Source organism: Oncorhynchus gorbuscha, linkage group LG22, assembly GCF_021184085.1.
Source record: "Oncorhynchus gorbuscha isolate QuinsamMale2020 ecotype Even-year linkage group LG22, OgorEven_v1.0, whole genome shotgun sequence".
NCBI classification, from domain to species: domain Eukaryota; kingdom Metazoa; phylum Chordata; class Actinopteri; order Salmoniformes; family Salmonidae; genus Oncorhynchus; species Oncorhynchus gorbuscha.
This window is the reverse complement of record NC_060194.1, coordinates 6,887,270-6,914,469: the sequence shown is the minus strand read 5'-3', so window position 1 is coordinate 6,914,469 and position 27,200 is coordinate 6,887,270. Positions and strand designations below refer to the sequence as shown.

At 43.4% G+C, this 27,200-nt stretch overlaps 2 protein-coding genes across 5 annotated transcripts in view; one reads left to right on the top strand and one right to left on the bottom strand.

The window, feature by feature from the left end:
• LOC124010062 (NACHT, LRR and PYD domains-containing protein 3-like) overlaps positions 1-12,002 on the bottom strand; it is a 27,310-nt gene extending 15,308 nt beyond the window's left edge. Inside the window, exons 1-4 of one of the 4 annotated variants that reach the window (XM_046322398.1) lie at positions 11,931-12,002; positions 11,598-11,713; positions 2,875-3,158; positions 2,404-2,592 (exon numbers count right to left, since the gene is read on the bottom strand). In XM_046322398.1, the coding sequence (XP_046178354.1) occupies positions 2,404-2,592; positions 2,875-3,142 (457 nt within the window). In that variant the 5' untranslated portion in view covers positions 3,143-3,158; positions 11,598-11,713; positions 11,931-12,002. Of the gene's footprint in view, positions 1-2,403; positions 2,593-2,874; positions 3,159-9,016; positions 9,062-9,155; positions 9,361-11,597; positions 11,825-11,930 lie in introns of those variants that run through there. The other 3 variants (XM_046322397.1, XM_046322399.1, XM_046322396.1) reach the window with 3 other exon arrangements.
• On the top strand, positions 11,688-27,198 carry kcnmb3 (potassium calcium-activated channel subfamily M regulatory beta subunit 3). Its single transcript, XM_046322401.1, has 4 exons — positions 11,688-12,146; positions 22,710-22,913; positions 24,715-24,889; positions 26,241-27,198. The coding sequence occupies exons 1-4, from the start codon at positions 12,061-12,063 to the stop codon at positions 26,634-26,636; spliced, it is 861 nt and encodes a 286-aa protein (XP_046178357.1). The 5' UTR covers positions 11,688-12,060; the 3' UTR covers positions 26,637-27,198.
• The last annotated feature ends 2 nt before the right edge of the window (positions 27,199-27,200 follow it).

The window sequence follows — 27,200 nt, the reverse complement described above, 5'->3', positions numbered from 1 at the left end:
CCCAGCCTGGTGCAGGTCTACAATTTTGTTTCTGGTGTCCTTTGACAGCTCTTTGGTCTTGGCCATAGTAGAGTTTGGAGTGTGACTGTTTGAAGTTGTGGACAGGTGTCTTTTATACTGATAACAAGTTCAAACAGGTGCCATTAATACAGGTAATGAGTGGAGGACAGAGAAGCCTCTTAAAGAAGTTGTTACAGGTCTGTGAGAGCCAGAAATCTTGCTTGTTTGTAGGTGACCACATACTTACTTTCCACCATAATTTGCAAATAAATTCATTAACAATCCTACAATGTGATTTTCTGGATTTTTTTCCCAAATGTTGTCTGTCATATTTGAAGTGTATCTATGATGAAAATTACAGGCCTCTCATCTTTTTAAGCAGGAGAACTTGCACAATTGGTGGCTGACTAAATACTTTTTTGCCCCACTGTATTTATTTGGAAAACAACTAACTTCCTTCATTTCAACATATTTTGCAAAAATGTGCAGTTTATAATAATAATAATAATAATAATATTTATAAAGTTATTCTACACATTTTGTAATGAGGCTAAGATTTTATTTGCAGTTTTAAAGCTATTGTGTTTTATAGCTCATCTCATTCTATTGTTCATGTTTTGCCAAAGGCCTGAGAGACATTTTTGCATCTGGCACGTCCGCGGCTCCTTTTCAAGAGTGCACCAGCATGCTCTCCCGAGCGCATTTCTCTACTATTCACGGCCCTTCCCCGAACGCACCAGCACATCTCCCGGGCACACGCAAGCCGCATGCCCTGCTCCTCGGTGGACCAGAGAGGCCAGGCCGCCTACCATTGCAGCGGAGTCTCGGCCATTCATCCATCGTTGGTCAAGTAAATCATCTTGATGCAGAATCTAATCTGTTCTAAGAATTTCTCTCCACAATCCCGTATTCTCTTTCATATTAAGAGTCATGTTTGATAAAAGCTCTGCTGTTTTGCACATTTCATTATGCCATTCATTTAAGTATTGTCCAGGGTCACATTTACAACAGCCCACATGAGGACAGCCACATATTGTTGGATTATGCTAATTTCAACCAACCATATATTGTCCACTATACTATTTAGACTCAGACTGGCATTCTGCCATCATTTTGTCCTGCCATTGTTTTTCTCTCTCTTGCTATCTTGCCCTCTCCCTCCATTTTCTTCCACTAAACTACTTCTCCCTCTTTCCCATTGGTTTACTACAGCTGCCCTTCCTCCCTGGTGCTACAACTACATCCACCTCCCTGCATGTTGCCCACCAACCTGGGAGACACCATGCTCCCGAGGTCCACAGTGATGTCATTCCCTGCCACCTCCACTGCCATAGTCATTCCACAACCACCAACACAGCCCAAACCAGCTCCGGACATGGTTTCTCACTCCACAGATTACAACCTGTCATCCAACACAGACTTCACGTCCCTGCAGCTTCCCGACGCCCCAGCAGTACGACTCTCCCTGAACCCAACCTCCCGCCAAGCCACCGTACAACACAGCAACTTCCTCTGCCCCACTGTCCCAACCATCTCCTTTCTTGGCTGCAGTCCACCAGCAAATCATGCAGCAAAACCTCCACGTCCCAAAGCTTCCCTGATCTTTCGGCCATTGTCGGGATTCCTACCGGGATTCCCTTGCATGACACAGTCACCATTCATACCCAAGCCCACGGTTCCGCCACAACCAGATGCTATCGCAGGCCGACAATCACACACGATCATACTGACGTCCTCCTTTGCTGAAGCCTGTTCATCTGGTTCACGTCGGATTAGCCATGACGCGTTTCTCCATTCAAATCGTTTGCTCAATCTACACGTCTCCAAACTCATTCCTCTGACAGTGCAAATTGGACACCAAAAATTGCAAATTGCCTTGCAAAATGTCAGAATTGTCGCAGCAGAGTAAATCATTTTTGCCCGCAAATGTATATAAAAAAATGCTGGGAAATCCTGGAGGGACTGATTTATTATTAGGGACAGAATACAAACTTCAAATGCGTGGGGCCAAAAGAAACTGTAATCCATGGTTTGGTTTTCTATAACAGCCACTACAAACTTCAGCTAACTTTAGCCACCGCTAGTTATACATCAATGGAAGTGATTTGGCCATGAAATTAATAACAGGCACTGCATACCCCTATCACTCCCATAGATATTGTCGTAGCAGTGGTGAAAGTTAGCTGAAGTTTGTAGTGGCTGTTTAAAGAGAATTGAACCATACATTTTTTTTTTAAATCCTAGCCCATAGTTCCTCACCCTGAAAGCAGTCTATCTAATATTAAGTTGTAAAATACAACCTTTTAATGCGACATTCTGGGAATACAATTTCTTTTTTTTAAATGAGAAGACATATAGTTGTATTGAATGCCTCTCTCCATAGTGAGATTTTATGTTATTTACCATCATCTGTAGAGTGAACAGAAGTGAGTTTATGTTCCTTAACATGGTCTCCAGGCTCAGTGTGGTTGGAGAGATCTGCAGAAGCATCCTGAACATCCTGAACTGGTACAGTGCTTGTGTTCAGGTTGGGCCTGGTTGGTATGGCTGATACTCCTGCTGTGGCTCGGTGTTCTGTCGCTGACATTGGAACTAGATAAAACAAAAAATGTATATACATTGATGTATTGATCAGTCAAGGAGGTCTGCATTTGTTTTATTTTGGAGGAACTAAATAATGTGTGATAAAGTGGTCCTCCAAAGAAAGGGGTAGTGGGGGTGCAATTAAAGAAAATATATTCCCCTCCTTAAATAACTCTTTCCCTCCTAGTCGGCAAACACGTCTGGTTTCAATCAAATGTGCATTTTAGAATGATTACAGTCTCAAGCATACAGTATGAATCCTGAGCTATTTTTAGTCTGTCTTTAACTTACCAGCTAAATCATTCCGTTTAATCTTTTGCAGAATATGGTGTGTCATCTCCAGAGCACCAGCTTCCCTATAGGTATGCACCATCTGATCCACTGTGTCCTCTCTTTTAGCATTTTCCAGCCTGCTAACTGGGATGGGAGATGAGCCACCCGAAACAGGCTGCTTCAGGTACCACTGAAACGACTTCAACTCCTCACTGGTCAGTTGTTGTAGAATAGCTAGCAACCGCTCTGGGACAGGTGTGGGTGGAGCAGGTGATGAGGTGTCCATTTTAGATCACTTGACACTATTAAACAACAGAACAAGTCAAATGTGTGTATAACTTTCACACGAACCTAGGCCCCTGTCAATTGTGTCAATCTGCTGTTGATATGGCATTATTGGAGGATTGAATAGTTTGGGGGAGCATGTCTTTGGCAATTGAATGAGGGGCGCTATTTAAAAATGGGGATGGATAGCCAACTTGAACAAGCTAAAATTAAGTATGCAGCGATGGCGGTTGGTGCCATTTTTTTTTTTTTGATCATGGCCTTATTTCTATTACAGCATATTGGATGACTATCATTTACTGTATATTCCATTCACCCAGCTCAATGTAACATTAATAGGTTTAGGCTAGCTACTACACGATGCTCATTTTCCCTATACCCATCATGAATGAGGTTGCTACAACCTACGAATGAAAGTTTACAATGTAGGTGCACAGGTCGAGTGCAAAATGCCAAACCTTCATACCATAACTGCTAACTGCTACACACAGCCTATATCGTTGTCACCATATTAACTAGCGTCATAGTCAACATAGCTACTAGAACTAACACATTAGTAAACCAGCTACAATCATGCAGTACAGTGTACAGCAAGCAGTTTAGCAGTTACACCGGTGGGCCCCGGTGGCAATACATTTTATAAAACCAAAAACTTACCTTGACTTGGAAGAGTTAGTGTTGGATAGCCATAGCCAGATAGCTAACATAGCATCTCCGCTTGAGCAGGGTGTTTGACTATGCTAAACTAGCTAGCTGCATTCCCTAGCTAAGAAAGTGAAAGTGAATAAATAATAGCTAGCTCTCTCGTCCTCTCAATTGCTTCTCCTTCATTTTTGAATAAATACATTTGTTCAAAACTGTTCAACTAGTCATTCTCTCTGTCAACTACTCACCATATTTTATGCACTGCAGTGCTATCTAGCTGTAGCTTGTGCTTTCAGTACTAGATTCTTTCTATGATCCTTTGATTGGGTGGTCAACATGTCAGTTCATGCACAAAGAGCTCTGATAGGTTGGAGAATGTCCTCCAGAAGTTGTCAAACTTACTGTGTAAGTCTATAGAATGGGGTGAAAACAATGAGCTTCCTAGGTTTCGTATTGAAGTCAATGTACAATGAAGTCAGTGCATTCGGAAAGTATTCAGACCCCTTCACTTTTTCCACATTTTGTTACGTTACAGCCTTATTCTAAAATTGATTACATAAAACAAAATCCTCAATCTACACACAATATAATGACAAAGTGTAAACATGTTTTTAGAAATGTTAGCAAATGTTTTTATTTTGTCACATATATTTACATAAATATTCAGACCCTTTGCTATGCGACTCAAAATTGAGCTCAGGTGCATCCTGTTTCCAATGATCATCCTTGAGACATTTCTACAACTTGGAGTCCACATGTGGTACATTCAATTGATTGGACATGCTTTGGAAAGGCGCACACCTTTCTATATAAGCTCCCACAGTGGACCGTGCATGTCAGAGCAAAAACCAAGCCATTAGGTTGAAGGAATTGTCGCGAGAGCTCTAAGACAGGATTGTGACAAGGCACAGATCTGGGGAAGGGTACCAAAATAATTATGTAGCATTGGTCCCCAAGAACACGGTGGCCTCCATCATTCTTAAATGGAAGAAGTTTGGAACCACCAAGACTCTTCCTAGAGCTGGCCGCCCGGCCAAACTGAGCAATCGGGGGAGAAGGGCGTTGGTCAGGGAGGTGACCAAGAACCCGATGGTCACTCTGACAGAGCTCTAGAGTTCCTCTGTGGAGATGGTTGTCCTTCAGGAAGATTCTCCCATCTCTGCAGCACTCCACCTATCAGGCCTTTATGGTAGAGTGGCCAGACGGAAGCCACTCTTCAGTAAAAGGCACATGACAGTCCGCTTGGAGTTTGCCAAAAGACACCTCAAGGACTCTCAGACCATGAGAAACAAGATTCTCTGGTCTGATGATACCAAGATTGAACTCATTAGCCTGAATGCCAAGCGTCACGTCTGGAGGAAACCTGGCACCATTCCTACTGTGAAGCATGGTGGTGGCAGCATCATGCTGTGGGAATGATTTTCAGCGGCAGGGACTGGGAGACTAGTCAGGATTGAGGGAAAGATGAACGGAGCAAAGTACAGAGAGATCCTTGATGAAAACCTGCTCCAGAGCAGTGTCACCTTCCACCTGGACAACGGCCCTAAGCACACAGCCAAGACAACACAGGAGTGGCTTTGGGACAAGCCTATGAATGTCCTTGAGTTGCCCAGCCAGAGCCCGGATTTGAACCCGATCTAACATCTCTGGAGAGACCTGAAAATAGCTGTGCAGCGACGCTCACCATCGAACCTGACAGAGCTTGAGAGGATCTGCAGAGATGCATCAGAGAAACTGCCCACATACAGGTGTGCCAAACTTGAAGCGTCATACCGAAGAAGACTCAAGGCTGTCATCTCTGCTAAAGATGCTTCAACAAAGTACTGAGTAAAGTGTCTGAATACTTTTTGTTTTACATTTGCAAGTGTTTAGATTTGATTAATAAATCTTCATCATCCCCTGGGAATGCACAGTACCCAGAGGATGACAGAAACTAGCTGTCCTCCGGCTACACCATGGTGCTACCCCAGAGAGTGCTGTTGGGACTACTGTAAACCTTCATTGCAAAACAGTATGTTTTAATCAATTATTTGAGGATGTGAATATATACTTAAAGTGTTATAATAACCATGTATATCTCTCTCGGACAAGGGGACTTTTATCAAAATATTTGGCTATATACACTAACGGTCAAAAGTTGACACCTACTCATTCAAAGGTTTTTCTTTATTTTGACTATTTTCTACATTGTAGAATAATAGTGAAGACATCACAACTATGAAATAACACATATGGAATCATGTAGTAACCAAAAAAGTGTTAGAACATTTGTTTATTTTAGATTCTTCAAAGTAGCCACCCTTTGCCTTGAAGACAGCTTTGCACACTCTTGGTATTCTCTCAACCAGCTTCACCTGGAATGCTTTTCCAACCGTCTTGAAGGAGTTCCCACATATGCTGAGCACTTGTTGGCTGCTTTTCCTTCACTCTGAGGTCAGACTCATCCCAAACCATCTCAACTTGGTTGAGATCGGGGGATTGTGGAGGCCAGGTCATCTGATACAGCACTCCATCACTCTCCTTCTTGGTAAAATAGCCCTTGCACAGCCTGGAGGTGTGTTGTGTCATTGTCCTGTTGGGAAAAAAAAGATAGTCCCACTAAGCGCAAACCAGGTGGGATGGTGTTTCGCTGCAGAATGCTGCGGTATCCATGCTGGTTAAGGGTGCCTTGAATTCTAAATAAATCACAAACAATGTCACCAGCAAAGTACCCACCATAACACCTCCTCCTCCATGCTTTACGGTGGAAAATACACATGCGGAGATCATCCGTTCACCCACACTGCGTCTCACAAAGACACGCCGGTTGGAACCAAAAATCTCCAATTTGGACTCCAGACCAGGACACATTTCCACCAGTCTAATGTCCATTGCTTGTGTTTCTTAGCCCAAGCAAGTCTCTTCTTCTTGTTGGTGTCCTTTAGTGGTGGTTTCTTTCAACCATGAAGCCTGATTCACAGTCTCTTCTGAACAGTTGACGTTGAGATGTGTTACTTGAACTCTGTGAAGCATTTATTTGGGCTGCAATTTGAGGCTGGTAACTCTAATGAACTTATCCTTTGCAGCAGAGGTAACTCTGGGTCTTCCATTCCTGTTGCAGTCCTCACGATAGCCAGTTTCATCATAGCGCTTGATGGGTTTTGCGACTGCACTTGCAGAAACGTTCAAAGTTCTTGAAATTTTCCGTATTGACTGACCTTCATGTCTTAAAAGTAATAATGGACTGTCGTTTCTCTTTGCTTATTTGAGCTGTTCTTGCCATAATATGGACCAGCCCTATTTTGGTAAAAGACCATCTTATAATATATATGCCATTTAGCGGACGCTTTTATCCAAAGCGACTTACAGTCATGTGTGCATACATTCTACGTATGGGTGGTCCCGGGAATCGAACCCACTACCCTGGCGTTACAAGCGCCATGCTCTACCAACTGAGCTATCTTCTGTATACCCCCCTACCTTGTCACAACACAAGTGATTGGCTCAAACACATTAAGAAGGAAAGAGTTTCCACAAATTAACTTAAGGCACACCTGTTCATTTCAATGCATTCCAGGTGACTACCTCATGAAAGCTGGTTGAGAAAATGCCAAGAGTATGCAAAGCTGTAATCAAGGCAAAGGGTGGCTATTGATTTGTTTAACACTTTTTTTGGTTACTACATGATTCCATATGTGTTATTTCATAGTTTGTCTTCACTATTATTCTCCAATGTAGAAAATAGTAAAAATAGAGAAAATCCTTGAAAGAGTAGGTGTTCTAAAACCTTTGACCGGTAGTTTATATAGCCGAATATATTGATAAAAGTCCCCTTGTCCGAGAGAGACTTACATGGTTATTAAAAAACACTAAGTATATATTCACGGCGCCAAATAATTGATTAAAACACACTGTTTTGCAATGAAGGTTTACAGTAGCCTCAACCGCACTCTCTTGGGTAGCACCATGGTATAGCCGGAGGACAGCTAGTTTCCGTCACCCTCTGGGTACCGTGCATTTGGAAGGTATTCAGACCCCTTGACTTTTTCCACATTTTGTTTTACGTTACAGCCTTATCCTAAAATGGACCAACAAAATGTTCATCAATCTACACACAATACACAATAAATTAAAAACATTTTTGCAAATGTAAAAAATAATATATTAACTTTACATAGGTATTCAGACACTTTACTCAGTACTTTGTTGAAGCATCTTTGGCAGAGATTACAGCCAAGAGTCTTCTTGGATATGACGCTACAAGCTTGGCACACCTGTATGTGGGGAGTTTCTCTGATGCAGATCCTCTCAAGTTCTGTCAGGTTGGATGGAGAGCGTCGCTGCACAGCTATTTTCAGGTCTCTCCAGAGAAGTTCTATCGAGTTCAAATGAGGGCTCTGTCTGGGCAACTCAAGGACATTCAGAGACTTGTCATAGTTTTTATGTTTTCACTATTATTCTACAGTGTAGAAAATAGTTACAAATAAAATTTAAAAAACCTTGAATGAGTGGTGTTCTAAAACTTTTGAAAGGTAGTGTAGGTCAGACACTTCAGAACAAACTTCCTTTAGAATTTTTTTTGTGGGGGGGGGGGGGGGGGGGGGACTATCTGTTGTTCCATGTAGTGAATCTGTTAAATGCGTTTGTATGGGCTAAAAGCATTAATGCCCCCCCCAATTATTTATTTTTTTATATATAAACAATGTATACCACCCCCACCCGGCTTAGACAAAGCTTGGACTGTAATGGTTAACAGTTTAAGGAACAAAGAGGAACAAAGAGTAAGATGGTAAAAACCAGCTCTCACTTTAATAAGCAGTACTACTCACCCTGAAATGGAACTCAACTACTGACAAACACTTGAATCGTATCATAGCGGAAACATACCAGTCTTAGCTTTCAGGAATGGGGTCATATAGCTAATAGCCCAAACCGTTCAAATGCTAAAACTGGCTGAGAGGAAATCAAGGGGGTTTGTGGGATTTGTCCGCAATTTCGGGGCCATGGGGTGACGAACAAATAACATATATGTAAAGCTCTGACTTTGACTTCTGATTGACTTACATGTAAAGTTAAAAATGTTCCATTCAGTAGTGGTTCACTTTCTTGTCAGGTAATATTGAGTAACCTTTTATTAAATCGGGGAAATGTGAGCAGGGTTCCACAATATTAATCAATAATATGTACAAATAAATATTTAAGTATTAGCTCTGTTTGCTCTGTTAAAATAGTCAAATTCAAGTTTACTTACTTCATTCTCTCTTCTCTTTAAAGCAGCATATTCTGCCTCGGTTCTCTAAAATAACCACACGGACAGGAAACTACTATAATCAGGAAGCTTTAAAGTTGCCTTGTCATGAGTTTTAGGGTGTTCTCACACTCACACTTACCTCTATTCATCCACTTTTTGTGAACGTTATTAAGAGTATTTCAAATTTTCTTGATTTCTTGTCAGCCCATATGTAGGAGAGTTACAAGGGTTATTCCATCAATCTTCAAATGATTAGAATAGTACACAACACAGAACAGAACGACCAGGTTGAGAGTCAGTGGCCCAAACCTGCGAACAGGAATATTCCAAGTTCAGACAGAAGGGTGGAGTCAGATCGCTATGATCACCAGGAACTTTACTTTTGGTTTCTCATTTCAATTGTTGCGCAACTAGTGCTGCCTGTTGATGTTAAATAGGCAGCTACAATAACTGGATGATATTAACATCTTCGGTTTTTATTTCATTAAATGTATGTTATTTCATCTGGGTGCTTACGTCACCTACTAACACTCTGGTACTACCCGTAGCTCCCGTTCTCATCAGAAAGGTGTGTTGCAGATTACTCCTGTGTAGAAGTCCATAGCGTGAAATAAATCAAGCATTCCAGGGTTAATGCTATAGGTACTGTTATAAGGGGGTGTGAGACTATTGAAACATGTAACTTTCATCGTTGTTATTGATATAGTTTTACAGTGCTAAAAAGTATTGTTATTGCTAGCTAGCACGCCTTTCTGTGTGTGGTGCAGATGGTTAGCAGAGCTGCCGAGTTATGCTAGCGTTGTATTGTGGGAGGTGCAGTTTTGCCCTCTAGGCCTAGGAACATGTGGGTTAACTGCCTTGTTCAGGGGCAGAACAACATATTTTTTTTACCTTGTCAGCTCTGGGATTCGATTTAGCGACCTTTCAGTTACTAACTCAACACTAACCACTAGGCTACCTGCCGCAACTTGCCAGATGGTGCATTGGAGACTGATGTGTTCCTGTCCTGTCTTTTCATAATACTATTGCAGGTATGGTTCTATTGTCTAAGAATTAATATTATACTTTCTTTGTATTAAGGATTGTTTATTTTATTCTATACGTTATGGCTTTATGTATGAATGTGATAGTTTTCTCGGACTTGCACACTGACAGAGAAAGAACAACTTGTCAGATTGTACATTGGAGACTGATGTGTTCCTGTCCTGTCTTTTCATAATACGACTGTAGAGAAAGATCTACATAAAAGCCCCCAAAAAGACAGCCGTGGTGTCGCTCTTCATTTCTTGGTTTTTCTGTGGTACATCTGAAGATCCCCGGGACCACCCATACGTAGAATGTATGCACACATGACTGTAAGTCGCTTTGGATAAAAGCGTCTGCTAAATGGCATATATCATTATATCATATCACATAAATACATATGGAATAAGTCACTGGTGAGTTGTTTTGTTTCCCATGGGTGAAAGAGTAGATCATATGAATATCCCCGGACGGAGCATACAAAACATTTTTTTTAAAACCTGGTCTTTCCATGACATGGGACTGACCAGGTGAAAGCTGGGATCCCTTTATAGATGTTAAACCCACTTCAATCAGTGTCGATGATGAAAGGGTGGTGACCGGTGAAAGAAGGATTTTTAAGCCTTGAGACAATTAAGACATGGATTGAATATGTGTGCCATTCAGAGGGTGAACGGGCAAAACTAAAAATGTAAGTGCCATTGAACGGGGTATAATAGTAGGTGCCAGGTGCACTGATTTGTGTCAAGAACTGCAACAATGCTGGGTATTTACGCTCAACAGCGTGAACAGAGTCCATGCCCCGACAAATCAACAAATCGAGGCTGTTCTGAGGGCAAGGGGGGTAGCAACACAATATTAGGAAGGTGTCCTAAAAATTGTCAAAGATCCCAGCCACCCCAGTCATAGACTGTTCTCTCTACTACCGCATGGCAAGCGGTTCCGGAGTGCCAAGTCTAGGACAAAAAGGCTTCTCAACAGTTTTTACCCCCAAGCCATAAGACTCCTGCACAGGTAATCAAATGGCTACCCGGACTATTTGCATTGTGTCACACACACCACCTGCCAACCCCTCTTTTACGCTACTGCTACTCTGTTCATCATATACTGTATGCATTGCCACTTTAACCGTATGTACATACTACCTCAATCAGCCTGACTAACCGGTGTCTCTATGTAGCCTCACTACTTTTATAGCCTCGCTACTGTATGTAGCCGGTCTTTTTACTGTTGTTTTATTTCTTTACCTACCTATTGTTCACCTAATACCTTTTTTGCACTATTGGTTAGCATTTCACTGTACGGTCTACACCTGTTGTATTCGGCGCACGTGACAAATAAACTTGGATTTGATTTGATTCCTAATGTTTGGTATACTCAGTGTATATATTTAGATTGTCATTGGATCAGGTTTTCTGTGACAAACACAATAGCACCAGCTACATGTAATACTGAACCAAATTAACGTATACCTCTTTCCATAACAATGAGCTTATCATGGACAACAAGGTGTGGTGCTGCTAGCTTTGGGTCCAATGGGAGATCATTAGCATCTTACCTGGCTGTTTCTATAGAAACTCCTGGGAGCAGGTGGAGAGGCGAGGGGAGGATGTTTTACGCTCACCTTCTAGCCTTGGCGAACGGCAAACACAGGGAATTCCCTCCCGTATATCTCTGTCAGTACATAGAGCCATCATCATACAGTCATCATGCTGCTTCATTAAAGAGTAGAGCTGAGGAGACGATATGAGGATACGCTGTAGGACCATTGGAAAAACTACTAGAGTGTTTTCTCAAACTTTTTTAGTGCCAAGTACCGGCAAGCTAGATTGTTTCCTCCTTTGGGGAAAACGTTCATTTAAACTAGCACAAAAAAAGAAGACAAAATCACCGTCAGCTAGCTGAACATCTCAGGGACTGCTGAGCATCATCCCAGGGACCGGAGCTGGTACTTGGGCAGAGGTTGACAAACACTGGGCAACCAGACTACAGGAAGTTGTCGGAGTGTTTGAAAAGCAGGAATGTTCTTGAACACAGCCTCACCTCGGAAGTCTTTTAGCGTCCCCATTAGCATCAACCTACAGGGTGCACGGAAGCGACAGACACGGTAAGCCACAGGTTAGGTTAGCTAGACTGATCCCAGATCTGTTGGTGCTGTCTTGCCAATGACCCTAAGAGTTTTCAAGACAGCACGAAGAGATATATAAGTAATCCCTAGCTTGGTCCCAGATAGGTTAGGGATGACCTAAATAATGTTTTTGAATTTAATTGAAGAATCAATGGGTGGGGATTTCTGAAACTGGAAGGTGGGTGAGCAAAACTGTACATCAAAGCTTCCTTTCTGCAAGTGAGACTTCCTATTACAGGGAAAACAAATCAAATTCCTAGAAAGTGTTTCGAGTGGTGGTTCTGTCTATCCTAATGTGCTCAAGCGATTATTTACACTCTACTTTACATCCCACAAGTTACAAGGTAATGTAAAGGAACACAGAGTACATCAAACATCTCTCGCAGTAGTTGATAAGATTAGAGCAGAGGTTCCCAAACTTTATTGCGTCGAGGACCCCCTTTGTGATTGCAAATTCATCAGGGACCCCCCTCATATGAGAACAATAGATAAAAGATAAAGATGAAAATACCATCCACAGTTTTACCATGACTTCTGCATTGCATGGCCGGACTAATCAAGTATTTTCTTGCAGTTTTAGTTCATTATGTTCCAAACATAATTATGGGGAATTTAGTGTGTGTCTATGGGTACAGAAGCTCTAGAAGCCCAAGGCAAAAAATATATAAAATAAAAGTAGACTCTTTGAGTCTATCCCAAACAATTCTGCCACTTTTCAACCTTTTCAACCTGATCGTCAGGTTGAAGCTGATCATCCTCGCAGTGGCAGACCACGTGTAACAACACCTGCACAGGATCGGTACATCCGAACATCACACCTGCTGGACAGGTACAGGATGGCAACAACAACTGCCTGAGTTACACCAGGAACGCACAATCCCTCCATCAGTGCTCAGACTGTTCGCAATAGGCTGAGAGAGGCTGGACTGAGGGCTTGTAGGCCTGTTGTAAGGCAGGTCCTCACCAGACATCACCAGCAACAAAGTCACCTATGGGCACAAACCCACCGTCACTGGACCAGACAGGACTGGCAAAAACTGCTCTTCACTGACAAGTTGTGGTTTTGTATCACCAGGGGTTATGGCGGATTCGCATTTATCGTCGAAGGAATGAGCATTACACCGAGGCCTGTACTCTGAGGCGGGATCGAGGTGGAGGGTCCGTCATGGTCTGGGGCGGTGTGTCACAGCATCATCGGACTGAGCTTGTTGTCATTGCCTGCAATCTCAACACTGCGTTACAGGGAAGACATCCTCCTCCCTCACGTAGTACCCTTCCTGCAGGCTCATCCTGACATGAACCTCCAGCATGACAATGCCACCAGCCATACTGCTCGTTCTGTGTGTGATTTCCTGCAAGACGGGAATGTCAGTGTTCTGCCATGGCCAGCGAAGAGCCCGGATCAAAAACCCATTGAGCACGTCTGGGACCTGTTGGATCAGAGGGTGAGGGCTAGGGCCATGCAGCTGGTGACCACACCATATACTGACTGTTACTTTTTATTTTGACCCCCCCATTTGTTCAGGGACACATTATTCCATTTCTGTTAGTCACATGTCTGTGGAACATGTTCAGTTTATGTCTCAGTTGTTGAATCTTGTTATGTTCACACAAATATTTACACATGTTACATTTGCTGAAAATAAACGCAGTTGACAGTGAGAGGACATTTATTTTTTTGCTGAGTTTATGTGAAAACGGTGCATTTCTACGTTTTGTAGTTCAAAAGTTCTACCCGATGACATCATCAAAAGTTATTTTTTTATTAAACAGTGATTTTTATACACTGAGAATCAAGGTGTTGTAGGGAGCAAGAAAATACTCTTCCTTTGGCTAGAAACGTGTACTTTTAATCCTACCCTGGGATGTCACAGAGAAGCATTTTTAAAAAATGTAAGCATTTTTATCTATTTAACCACAGATCATAAAAACACGCCCGTTCTCACATACAGTGCATTCGGAAAGTATTCAGACCCCTTGACCTTTTCCACACTTTTCCACGTTATAGAGTTATTCAAAATAAATTGCTCATCAATCAATTTTTTCTACCAGGTGAGTTGACTGAGAACACATTCTCATTTGCAGCAATGACCTGGGGAATAGTTACAGGGGAGAGGAATGAATGAGCCAATTGTAAACTGGGGATTATTAGTTGACTGTGATGGTTTGAGGGCCAGATTGGGAATTTAGCCAGGACACCAGGGTTAACACCCCTACTCTTACAATAAGTGCCATGGGATCTTTAATGACCTCAGAGAGTCAGGACACCCGTTTAACATCCCATCCAAGAGACAGCACCTTACACAGGGCACTGGGATATTTTTTTTAGACCAGAGGAAAGAGTGCCTCCTACTGGCCCTCCAACACCAATTCCAGCAGCATCTGGTCTCCCATTCAGGGACTGACCAGGGCCAACCCTGCTTAGCTTCAGAAGCAAACCAGCAGTGGAATGCAGGGTGGTATGCTGCTGGCAATATCTAGACACAATAACCCATTATTTTTAGACATGTTTGCAAATGTATACAAAATTTAAGACTGAAATATCACACTTACATAAGTATTCAGACCCTTTACTCTGTACTTTGTAGAAGCACCTTTGGCAGTGATTACAGCCTCGAGTCTTCTTGTGTACGACGCTACAAGCTTGGCACACCTGTATTTGGGGAGTTTCTTCTCTCCAGATCCTCTCAAGCTCTGTCAGGTTGGATGGGGAGCGACGCTGCACAGCTATTCTCAGGTCTCTCCGGAGATGTTTGATCGGGTTCAAGCCCGGGCTCTGGCTGAGCCACACTAGGACATTCAGAGACTTGTCCTGATGCCACTCCTGTGTTGTCTTGGCTGTGTGCTTAGGGTCGTTGTCCTGTTGGAAGGTGAACCTTTGCCCCAGTCTGAGGTCCTGAGCGCTCTGGAGCAGGTTTTCATCAAGGATCTCTCTGTACCTTTATCCATTCACCTTTCCCTCAACCCTGACTAGTCTCCCAGTTCCTTCCTCTGAAAAGCAATCACACCGCATGATGCTGCCAACATTATACTTCACCGTAGGGATGGTGGCAGGTTTCCTCCAGATGTGACGCTTGGCATTCAGGCCAAATAGTTCAATCTTGGTTTCAACCCAGGCCCTGCATGTCCCCAGGCACCCTCATTTGTTGACTTCTGTGATCGAAAAAGCCTTGGTTTCATGCATGTCAACATCAGAAGCCTCCTCCCTAAGTTTGTTTTACTCACTGCTTTAGCACACTCTGCCAACCCTGATGTCCTTGCCGTGTCTGAATCCTGGTTTAGGAAGGCCACCAAAAATTCTGAGATTTCCATTACCCAACTATAACATTTTCCGTCAAGATAGAACTGCCAAAGGGGGAGGAGTTGCAGTCTACTGCAGAGATAGCCTGCAAAGTAATGTCATACTTTCCAGGTCCATTCCCAAACAGTTCGAACTACTAATTTAAAAATTTCTCTCTCCAGAAATAAGTCTCTCACTGTTGCCGCCTGCTACCGACCCCCTCAGCTCCCAGCTGTGCCCTAGACACCATTTGTGAATTGATCGCCCCCCATCTAGCTTCAGAGTTTGTTCTGTTAGGTGACCTAAACTGGGATATGCTTAACACCCCGGCAGTCCTACAATCTAAGCTAGATGCCCTCAATCTCACACAAATCATCAAGGAACCCACCAGGTACAACCCTAAATCTGTAAACAAGGGCACCCTCATAGACGTTATCCTGACCAACTGGCCCTCCAAATACACCTCTGCTGTCTTCAACCAGGATCTCAGCGATCACTGCCTCATTGCCTGTATCTGCTACGGATCCGCAGTCAAACAACCACCCCTCATCACTGCCAAACGCTCCCTAAAACACTTCTGCGTGCAGGCCTTTCTAATCGACCTGGCCCGGGTATCCTGGAAGGATATTGACCTCATCCCATCAGTTGAGGATGCCTGGTCATTCTTTAAAAGTAACTTCCTCACCATCTTAGATAAGTATGCTCTGTTCAAAAAATGCAGAACTAAGAACAGATATAGCCCTTGGTTCACTTCAGACTTGACTGCCCTTGACCAGCACAAAAACATCCTGTGGCGGACTGCAATAGCATCGAAAAGTCCCCGCGATATGCAACTGTTCAGGGAAGTCAGTCAGTCAGGAAAGCAAAGGCCAGCTTCTTCAAGCAGAAATTTACATCCTGTAGCTCTAACTCCAAAATGTTCTGGGACAATGTAAAGTCCATGGAGAACAAGAGCACCTCCTCCCAGCTGCCCACTGCACTGAGGCTAGGTAACACGGTCACCACCGATAAAGCCATGATTATCGAAAATTTCAACAAGCATTTCTCAACGGCTGGCCATGCCTTCCTCCTGGCTACTCCAACCACGCCCCCCCCCCCCGCAGCTACTAGCCCAAGCCTCCCCAGCTTCTCCTTTACCCAAATCCAGCAAGCAGATGTTCTGAAAGAGCTGCAAAACCTGGACCCATACAAATCAGCTGGGCTTGACAATCTGGACCCTTTATTTCTGAAACTATCCGCCACCATTGTCGCAACTCCTATTACCAGCCTGTTCAACCTCTCTTTCATATCGTCTGAGATCCCCAAGGATTGGAAAGCTGCCACAGTCATCGGGTGCACCTCAGCCACGCTCAAGGTACTAAATAACCTCCATCGATAAAACACAGTACTGTGCAGCCATCTTCATCGACCTGGCCAAGGCTTTTGACTCTGTCAATCACCATATTCTTATCGGCAGACTCAGTAGCCTCGGTTTTTCTAATGACTGCCTTGCCTGGTTCACCAACCACTTTGCAGACAGAGTTCAGTGTGTCAAATCGGAGGGCATGTTGTCTGGTCCTCTGGCAGTCTCTATGGGGGTGCCACAGGGTTCAATTCTCGGGCCGACTCTTTTCTCTGTATATATCAATCAAATTTCAAATCAAATCAAATTGATTTATATAGCCCTTCGTACATCATCTGATATCTCAAAGTGCTGTACAGAAACCCAGCCTAAAACCCCAAACAGCAAGCAATGCAGGTGTAGAAGCATGGTGGCTAGGAAAAACTCCCTAGAAAGGCCAAAACCTAGGAGGAAACCTAGAGAGGAACCAGGCTATGTGGGGTGGCCAGTCCTCTTCTGGCTGTGCCGGGTGGAGATTATAACAGAACATGGCCAAGATGTTCAAATGTTCATAAATGACCAGCATGGTCGAATAATAATAAGGCAGAACAGTTGAAACTGGAGCAGCAGCACAGTCAGGTGGACTGGGGACAGCAAGGAGTCATCATGTCAGGTAGTCCTGGGGCATGGTCCTAGGGCTCAGGTCCTCCGAGAGAGAGAAAGAAAGAGAGAAGGAGAGAATTAGAGAACGCACACTTAGATTCACACAGGACACCGAATAGGACAGGAGAAGTACTCCAGATATAACAAACTGACCCTAGCCCCCCAACACATAAACTACTACTAGCATAAATACTGGAGGGGTCAGGAGACACTGTGGCCCCATCCGAGGACACCCCCGGACAGGGCCAAACAGGAAGGGTCAATGATGTTGCTCTTGCTGCGGGCGATTCCCTGATCCACCTCTACGCAGACAACACCATTCTGTATACTTCTGGCCCTTCCTTGGACACTGTGCTATCTAACCTCCAAACGAGCTTCAATGCCATACAACACTCCTTCCGTGGCCTCCAACTGCTCTTAAACGCTAGTGAAACCAAATGCATGCTTTTCAACCGTTCGCTGCCTGCACCTGAACACCCAACTAACATCACCACCCTGGATGGTTCCGACCTAGAATATGTGGACATCTATAAGTACCTAGGTGTCTGGCTAGACTGTAAACTCTCCTTCCAGACTCATATCAAACATCTCCAATCTAAAAATCAAATCTAGAGTCGGCTTTCTATTCCGCAACAAAGCATCCTTCACTCACGCCGCCAAACTTACCCTAGTAAAGCTGACTATCCTACCGATCCTCGACTTCGGCGATGTCATCTACAAAATAGCTTCCAATACTCTACTCAGCAAACTGGATGCAGTTTATCACAGTGCCATCCGTTTTGTTACTAAAGCACATTATACCACCCACCACTGCGACCTGTATCCTCTAGTCGGCTGGCCCTCGCTACATATTATTTGCCAGACCCACTGGCTCCAGGTCATCTACAAGTCCATGCTAGGTAAAGCTCCGCCTTATCTAAGTTCACTGGTCACGATGGCCACACCCACCCATAGCAAGCGCTCCAGCAGGTGTATCTCACTGATCATCTCTAAAGCCAACACCTCCTTTGGCCGCCTTTCCTTCCAGTTCTCTGCTGCCTGTGAATGGAACGACTTGCAAAAATTGCTGAAGTTGCAGACTTTTATCTCCCTCACCATACTTCAAACATCTGCTATCTGAGCAGCTAACCGATCGCTGCAGCGGTACATAGTCCATCGGTAAATAGCCCACCCAATTTACCTACCTCATCCCCATACTGTTTATATTAATTTACTTTTCTTCTCTTTTGCACACCAGTATCTCTACCTGCACATGACCATCTGATCATTTATCACTCCAGTGTTAATCTGCAAAATTGTAATTATCCGCCTACCTCCTCATACCTTTTGCACACAATGTATATAGACTCTTTTTTATTTTTCTACTTGTTTATTGTTAACTCCATGTGTAACTCTGTGTTGTTGTCTGTTCACACTGCTATGCTTTATCTTGGCCAGTTCGCAGCCTACCTGGTTAAATAAAGGTGAAATATTTTTTTTTTTAAATCAGACCAGAGAATCTTGTTTCTCATGGTCTGATAGTCCTTTAGGTGCCTTTTGGCAAGCGGGCTGTCATGTGCCTTTTTACTGAGGAGTGGCTTCCGTCTGGCCATTCCACCAGAAAGGCCTGATTGGTGGAGTGCTGCAGAGAAGGTTGTCCTTCTGGAAGGTTCTCCCATCTCCACAGAGGCACTATAGAGCTCTGTCAGAGTGACCATCGGGTTGTTGGTTACCTCTCTGACCAAGGCCCTTCTCCTCCGATTGCTCAGTTTGTTAAGGCAGGGCTCTAGGAAAAGTTTTGGTGGTTAGAAACTTCTTCCATTTAAGATTGATGGAGGCCACTGTGTTCTCGGGAACCTTCAATGCTGCAGAAATCCTTTGGTCTCCTTCTCCAGATCTGTTCCTTGACACGGAGCTCTATGGACAATTCCTTCAACGTCATGGCTTGGTTTTTGCTCTGACATGCACTGTCAACTGTGGGACCTTGTATAGACTGATGTGTGCCTTTCCAATCAATTGAATTTACCACAGGTGGACTCCAATCAACAAACATCTCAAGGATGATCAATGGAAACAGGATGCACCGGAGATCAATTTTAAGTCTCAGAGCAAAGGGTCTTAATACTTATGTAAATAAGGTATTTCTGTTATTTATTTTTTAATACATTTGCAAAGATTTGTAAAAACCTGTTTTCGCTTTGTCATTATGGGATATTGTGTGTAGATTGATGAGGGGAAAAAACATGTAATACATTTTAGCATAAGGCTGTAACTTAACAAAATGTGGAAAAAGTCAAGGGGTCTGAATACTTTCTGAATGCGCTGTATGTAGACACTTCGCGGAGTAGATCAAAATATCGTCAATATAAACCACTACACCCTGTCCGTGCAGGTCTCTGAGTATTTCATCCATGAAGGATTCTTTAAACCGTATGGCATGACGCGATACTCATAATGGCCCGACGTAGTGCTAAATGCAGTTTTCCACTCATCTCCCCTTCCTAATACGCACCAAATTATAAGCACTCCTGAGATCCAGTTTAGTGAAGAACTGCGCTCCGTGAAATGATTCCACTACCGTAGCAATGAGAGGTAGTGGGTAACTAAAACCCACTGTGATGGAATTTAGACCTCTATAATCAATACACGGACGCAAACCACCATCTTTTTTCTTCACAAAAAAAGAAACTCGAAGAGACAGGTGACATGGAGGGCCGAATGTACCCCTGTCCCAGAGCCTCGGTGATATAATTTTCCATAGCCACCTTCTCCTCCTGAGACAAAGGATACACATGACTCCTGGGAAGTGCAGCGTTAACCTGGAGATTTATCACGCAATCCCCCTGCCTATGGGGTGATAATTGGGTCGCTTTCTTTTTACTGAAAACGATAGCCAAATCATCATACTCAGCTGGAATGCACACGGTGGAAACCTGGTCTGGACTCTCCACCGTTGTAGCACCGATGGAAACCCCTACACACCTGCCTGAACACTCATCAGACCACCCCTGTAGAGTTCCCTGTTTCCACGAAATCGTAGGATTATGAATAGCCAACCAGGGAATCCCCAGAACAACTGGAAACGCAGGTGAATCGATAAGGAACAAACTAATTCGCTCCTTGTGATTCCCCTGCGTAATCATCTCCAATGAAATTGTGGCTTTCTTCACCAGCCCTGACCCTAATGGTCGACTATCTAAAGAGTGCACGGGAAAAGGGGGGTTTACTTTAACTAACGGAATCCTCAACCTCTGAGCGAGTCCGCGATCTATAAAGTTTCCAGCTGCGCCTGAATCTACCAGTGCCTTATGCTGGAGAGAAGGAGAATAATTAAGGAAACAAATTAATAGGAACATGTGACCAACAGGAAACTCTGGGAGAGTGTGGTGCTTACTCACCTGGGGTGACCGATGAGTATTCTGCATGCGTTCATGATTCCCAGATGAATTCCTCCAGCACCGACCAGACGTGTGCCCTCTCCGGCCACAACTGGTACAGGAGGAGCTTCCTCCTCCGATCTCCCTTGATGCGGTACCTCCTAACTCCATCGGAATAGGGGCAGGAGGATCAGGAGGTAGAACTGACAAGACCCTTTCAGAACGTCCACGAGCAGCTAGCAGATGGTCCAACCGGATCGACAGGTCTATCAGTCCATCCAGGCCAAGTGTAGTATCCCGACAGGCCAGCTCCCTACGGACGTCCTCTCTCAGGCTACACATGTAATGGTCTATCAGGGCCCTGTCGTTCCACCCTGCTCCTGTAGCCAAGGTCCGGAACTCCAGCGCGAAGTCCTGCGCGCTCCTCTTCCCCTGTCTCAGATGGAACAATCTCTCACCTGCCGCACGACCCTCTGGAGGGTGATCGAACACGGCCCTGAAACGGCGGATGAACTCTGAGTAGTTGTCTCTTGCCGAGTCGGGCCCGTTCCAGACCGCATTAGCCCACTCCAGGGCTCTACCAGACAGGCAGGTGATGAGGACCCCTACTCTCTCCTCCTCTGAGGGGGCCGGTCGAACAGTGGACAGGTAGAGGTCTAATTGCAGCAGGAATCCATGGCACCCTGTCGCTGTTCCATCGTATTTCCTCGGAGGCGTCATGTGCAGAGCGCTGGAACCGGATCCAGATGGGGCAGATGGTAGAGTTGCTGGTGGGAGGGTCGGTGGAGTAGTAGGGAAACCATTCCTCTCCCAACGATCCATCCTCTCCATCATCCGTTCCATCGCTGATCCTAGGCGATGGAGGATGGATGTGTGATGTTGGACTCTCCTCCATAGTGGGAAGAGGAGTGGTCGCTGCTCCTGCTGACTCCATATCGTGGTGCGGGCTTCTGTCACAATTATGAGTGAAGAGGTGTGGAGTCAGGCGCAGAGAGCAAAGATGTGGGAAAAACAACACGCTTTAATGTCCCGAAACACAACATGTACAAAGTGAAAACACAAATGAACAGAAATAAAACCGGACAGCGTGTAACCCAAAATACACTCAACCAACAAAACAGACGAACAAGCCCGCACGAAACAGAAGCGGGCTAAACAGACTATATATACCCTATCCTAACAACCAAACTAGAAACAGGTGCTACCAATTAGACAAAACTAAACGAACACAGAACAACGGATCGGCGATAGCTAGTAGACCGGCGACGACGACCGCCGAGCGCCACCCGAACAAGAAGGGGAGTCACCTTCGGTAATATTCGTGACAGACACGGGTTTGGTGCTGGAGATAATGAATATTTTATTTTACCTTTATTTAACTAGACAAGTCAGTTAAGAACAAATTCTTATTTTCAATGACGGCCTAGGAACAGTGGGTTAACTGCCTTGTTCAAATATGAAGTTGACAAGTGGCAGAATTGCCCTTTTAAGCCTTAAATCAAAGTGTATTGGTTGTGTATATAGATTTGTAGATATCCAATAGTTCAGTACCATCTAGCAATACAATAACAATACACGCATAATCCAAATAGTTGACCAATATTAGAACGAGCAATGTCAAAGTCCGGAATATATACACTGAGTGTACAAAACATTAAGAACACCTGCTTTTCCCATGACATAGACTGACCAGGTGAAAGCTATGATCCCTTATTGTTGCAAATGAATTCATAAAAAATCTTACAATGTGATTTTCTGGATTTTTTTCCCTTAATGATCTTTTTAAGTGGGAGAACTTGCACAATTGGTGGCTGACTAAATACTTTTTTGCCCCACTGTATGTGTGTTCATTCATGAGCGTGTGTGTTCATTTGCGTGTGTGCATTCATTCATGTGCATGTATGTGTGTGCCTATGACAAAGGGAGATCCTCCACCCTTTGGCGGCGAGGGAGCAGGTGTGGCGGACAGGAGGGTACGGGCGCGGAGGGGAGAGGGCCAAGGCTCAGGTGATGGCCTCCAGTGTGGGGGAGGACAGAGCCATGCTCATGGGCTTCAGCATGATGGCCTTCTCTGTGCTCATGTACTTTCTGATCGGGATCACTCTGGTTAAACCCCACCTAAACAGGTAAGGTAGGCCTCTGTCAATAAGACGTTTATATATGGAGCAGAATCACTATCTGGTGAGTGGACACAGGTGGTTTTGTACACTTTACAATAGGTTATATTTCTAAAGAATCAATCATATGATTCTAAGAATCAAAATCATCTGGGCTGAATTCGTAGGAGATGACTGTACTGTACCTTATGATCATCTTCAAAGTGAAGAATTTGAGTTAATACAAGATGACCAATAGTGTCAGACCTTTAGTAACACCACTGTAGCTGTCCTTGTGCATGCATTCATAACACCTTTGTAACAGCTATAGAAAACACAACATGTGTCATACGTTGTCAGGAATTGTTGTAACTAGTTATGAGAATCCCCACATGATGTTATAAAATAGTTATAATTGGTTTTATAGGTGATATTTCATACTGTTGTCATGCTCTAAGGGAAACTGTTAATAACAACTGCTATTACATAGTCTGCATGAAAACGTATGTCATATGTTATTACATGCTACTCATAGTCTACATACAAGGTATTATATCAGGTTATTAATTCATTTATAACCATGTCATATACCCTTGTAAAGTGTGCACAGACACTAAGTAAATTGACATTCATTTAAGGTGTTATAAAGCCGTTATGAATTTGCTTATACCATAGGATGAGTTGAGAGTATCACAAAACATAACCATTTAAAGAATCTCTAAGACATATGGGCAAAGGGGAGTATAGATGTACTTATGATTTGTATTTATTTTGACAACGAGACAACCACCAGTATGACAACAGTATGAACAGTCGCGAATAAACCAATTATAACTTGTTTTATAAAATAATGTGGAGTTCCTCATAACTAGTTATGACAACTTATAACAGCTTATGACAAATGTTGTGTTATATAGCTGTTATAAAGGTGTTGTGAATGCATGCATAAGGACAGCTACAGTGTTACCATAACTTCTCATCAGTGGTGGAAAAAGAACCCAATTGTCATACTTGAGTAAAAGTAAAGTTACCTTAACAGAAGATGACTCAAGTAAAAGTAAACACCACCCAGTAAAATACTACTTGAGTAAAAGTATTTGGTCTGAAATGTAATTAAGTGTCAAAAGTAAAAGTATAAATAATTTCAAATTCCTTATATTAAGCAAACCTGAAGGAACAATTTTGTTGTTTGTAAAATGTATGGATAGCTGGGGCGCACTCAGATGCCATTTACAAATAAAGCGTTTGTGTTTAGTGAGTCCTCCAGATCAGAGGCAGTAGGGATGACCAGGGATGTTCTCTGTTTAGTGTGTCCTCCAGATCAGAGGCAGTAGGGATGACCAGGGATGTTCTCTGTTTAGTGAGTCCTCCAGATCAGAGGCAGTAGGGATGACCAGGGATGTTCTCTGTTTAGTGAGTCCTCCAGATCAGAGGCAGTAGGGATGACCAGGGATGTTCTCTGTTTAGTGAGTCCTCCAGATCAGAGGCAGTAGGGATGACCAGGGATGTTCTCTGTTTAGTGAGTCATCCAGATCAGAGGCAGTAGGGATGACCAGGGATGTTCTTTTAATACTGTAAGTGTGTGAATTGGGCCATTTTCCTGTCCTGCTAAGCAGTCAAAATTGAACTAGTAGTTTTGGGTGTCAGGTAAAATTTATGGAGTAAAAAGTACATTTTCTTTCGGAATGTAGTGAAGTAAAATTAAAAGTAGTAAAAAATATAAATAGTAGAGTACATATACTTATAAAAAACTACTTAAGCAGTACTTTTTAAAGTATTTTTACTTAAGTACTTTACACAACTGCTTCTCATCAACTGCTGATGGTTTCAGTGACTGGCATGAGGAGGCCAGCTGCTTGCTGGTCCAGGTTGATGTTCTGGATGAGTGGGCCGACTGCAGAGGGGTCAGCACTGCCCCATGCCTGAGGGTTCTGGTCAACCTCAGTACCTCTGGACAGAAGGCTCGCCTACACTACGATGAAGAGTCTATACTCCTCAACCCTGAGGTACAGTTGAAGTCGGAAGTTTACATACACCAAATACATTTAAACTCAGTTTTTCACAAATCCTGACAGTTAATCCCAGTAAAAATTCCCTGTCGTAGGTCAGTTAGGATCACCACTTTATTTTAAGATTGTGAAATGTCAGAATAATATTAGAGAGAATGCTTTATTTCAGCTTTTATTTCTTTCATCACATTTCCAGTGGGTCAGAAGTTTACATACATTCAATTAGTATTTAGTAGCATTGCCTTTAAATGGTTTAACTTGGGTCAAACCTTCCACAAGCTTCCCACAATAAGTTGGGTGAATTTTGTACCATTCCTCCTGACATAGTCAGGTTTGTAGGCCTTCTTGCTCGCACACACTTTTTCAGTTCTGCCAACAAATGTTCTATGGGATTGAGGTCAGGGCTTTGTGATGGCCACTCCAATACATTGTTGTCCTTAAGCCATTTTGCCACAACTTTGGAAGTATGCTTGGGGTCATTGTCCATTTGGAAGACCCATTTGTGACCAAGCTTTAACTTCCTGACTGATGTCTTGAGATGTTGCTTCACTATATCCACATAATTTTCCATCTTCATGATGCCATCTATTTTGTGAAGTGCACCAGTCCCTTCTGCAGTAAAGCTCCCCCACAACATGATCCTGCCATCCCTGTGCTTCACGGTTGAGATGGTGTTCTTTGGCTTGCAAGCATCCCCCTTTTTCCTCCAAACATAATGATGGTCATTATGGCCAAAAAGTTATATTTCTGTTTCATCAGACCAGAGGACATGGCCCGATGTGCAGTTTTAAACCGTAGTCTGGCTTTTTTTATGGCGGTTTTGGAGCAGTGGCTTCTTCCCTGCTGAGCGGCATTTCAGATTATGTCGATATAGTACTAATTTTAATGTGGATATAGATACTTTTGTATCTGTTTCCATTACATCACTTTCTGGAATTTTACAAGCATTTTAAAGGCACAGACAACTTAGTGTATGTAAACTTCAGACCCACTGGAATTGTGATACAGTGAATTATAAGATAAATAATCTGGAAACAACAAGTAGATGACCTAACTGACTTGCCAAAACTATAGTTTGTCAACAAGAAATTTGTGGTGGTTGATAAATGAGTTTTAATGACTCCAACCTAAGTGTATGCAAACTTCCAACATCAACTGTAGAATAAAGGCCACCAGTGACTGAATGTTGCTAATATGAGAAATTTGCTTCAGTCATTAAGGAGAAGCTTCCATCCGGAGTGACTGGTGTCTAGCTTATGTGCATTAGTCATGCGTGCAAGTCATGATATATATCGGACTTAGATAAGATAAACAAAATATGTATACTATTTTTCCCTTATCATTGCAGTGTTTCTACATACCCAAATGTCAAGTAGACAGGAAAGTCCTTGTGGGCGAAGTGCAGAAAATCCAAAACACTTTGGAGGAGACACAAGGCAGGGAGTTGCGTTGTCTTTCCGACCCCAGAAAATACCCAGAGGACACCATTTTGAAGAGGAAGTACACGTTAGGCCTTGCCCTGTGGTCTCTGCTGTGGCCCAGCTTGATGCTGGGTGGGGGAGCTCTACTGGTGGGCCTGGTGAAGCTCAACCAGAGACTGGCACACCTCTGTACGGAGCTGGGTAATGAGGTAACAGGGAGTAGGTTGACAACGATGACAAATACCCAAGGCAAACTCTATCAGCTCCTTAGGTGGTCTGGCTCTGGACAGCACTCACCTATGCAGGATGACTCAGTGAAGTGATAGCTGACAGTGGCTGTGTTCCAATATGCAATAAGTGTACTACAATGTGTATTGAATATATCCAGTGAAAGGACATGGAGATAACATACTGTGTAGGTGATCCCCACTGTAAGGAAGGGAGTCTATGTATGGGTTGATGTAGTAGGAAATGGAAATAATTACGTTATCCATCTTGTCCTGGATTTTTTATTTATAGATATGTACAAGGGCTGCAGGGAATCCCACTGTATGACTGAATAGTAGTGGAGGCTGGCTCATAATAAATGGCTGGAACTGAGCGAATGGAATACCATTCTAGCCATTACCACTAGCCCCTTCTCCCCAATTAAGGTGGCACCAACCACCTGTGCTGAATAAGCTGACTTGAAGGTACTTTTTCCTGGTATGGTTAGTCAAAGCAGGTACTATAATCAACTAGCCGCATTTCTCTGTCAATATATGGGGACGAGGTTAGACATTACTGAAACTATGTAGGATTAACTGAGTTTTTATATTGTCCTTTTTAATTATCATGGCATGGAAAATTGATAAGAAATTAAATGCATTGGTTCTCAAGATATGAGA

Excerpts from the sequence above, each read along its gene's own strand:
- kcnmb3 (XM_046322401.1), top strand. The coding sequence starts at position 12,061 with ATGTTCTTGAACACAGCCTCACCTCGGAAGTCTTTTAGCGTCCCCATT. Across the intron at positions 22,914-24,714 it reads GTTAAACCCCACCTAAACAG|TGACTGGCATGAGGAGGCCA; the intron begins GTAAGGTAGGCC and ends TGATGGTTTCAG. Across the intron at positions 24,890-26,240 it reads CTATACTCCTCAACCCTGAG|TGTTTCTACATACCCAAATG; the intron begins GTACAGTTGAAG and ends TTATCATTGCAG.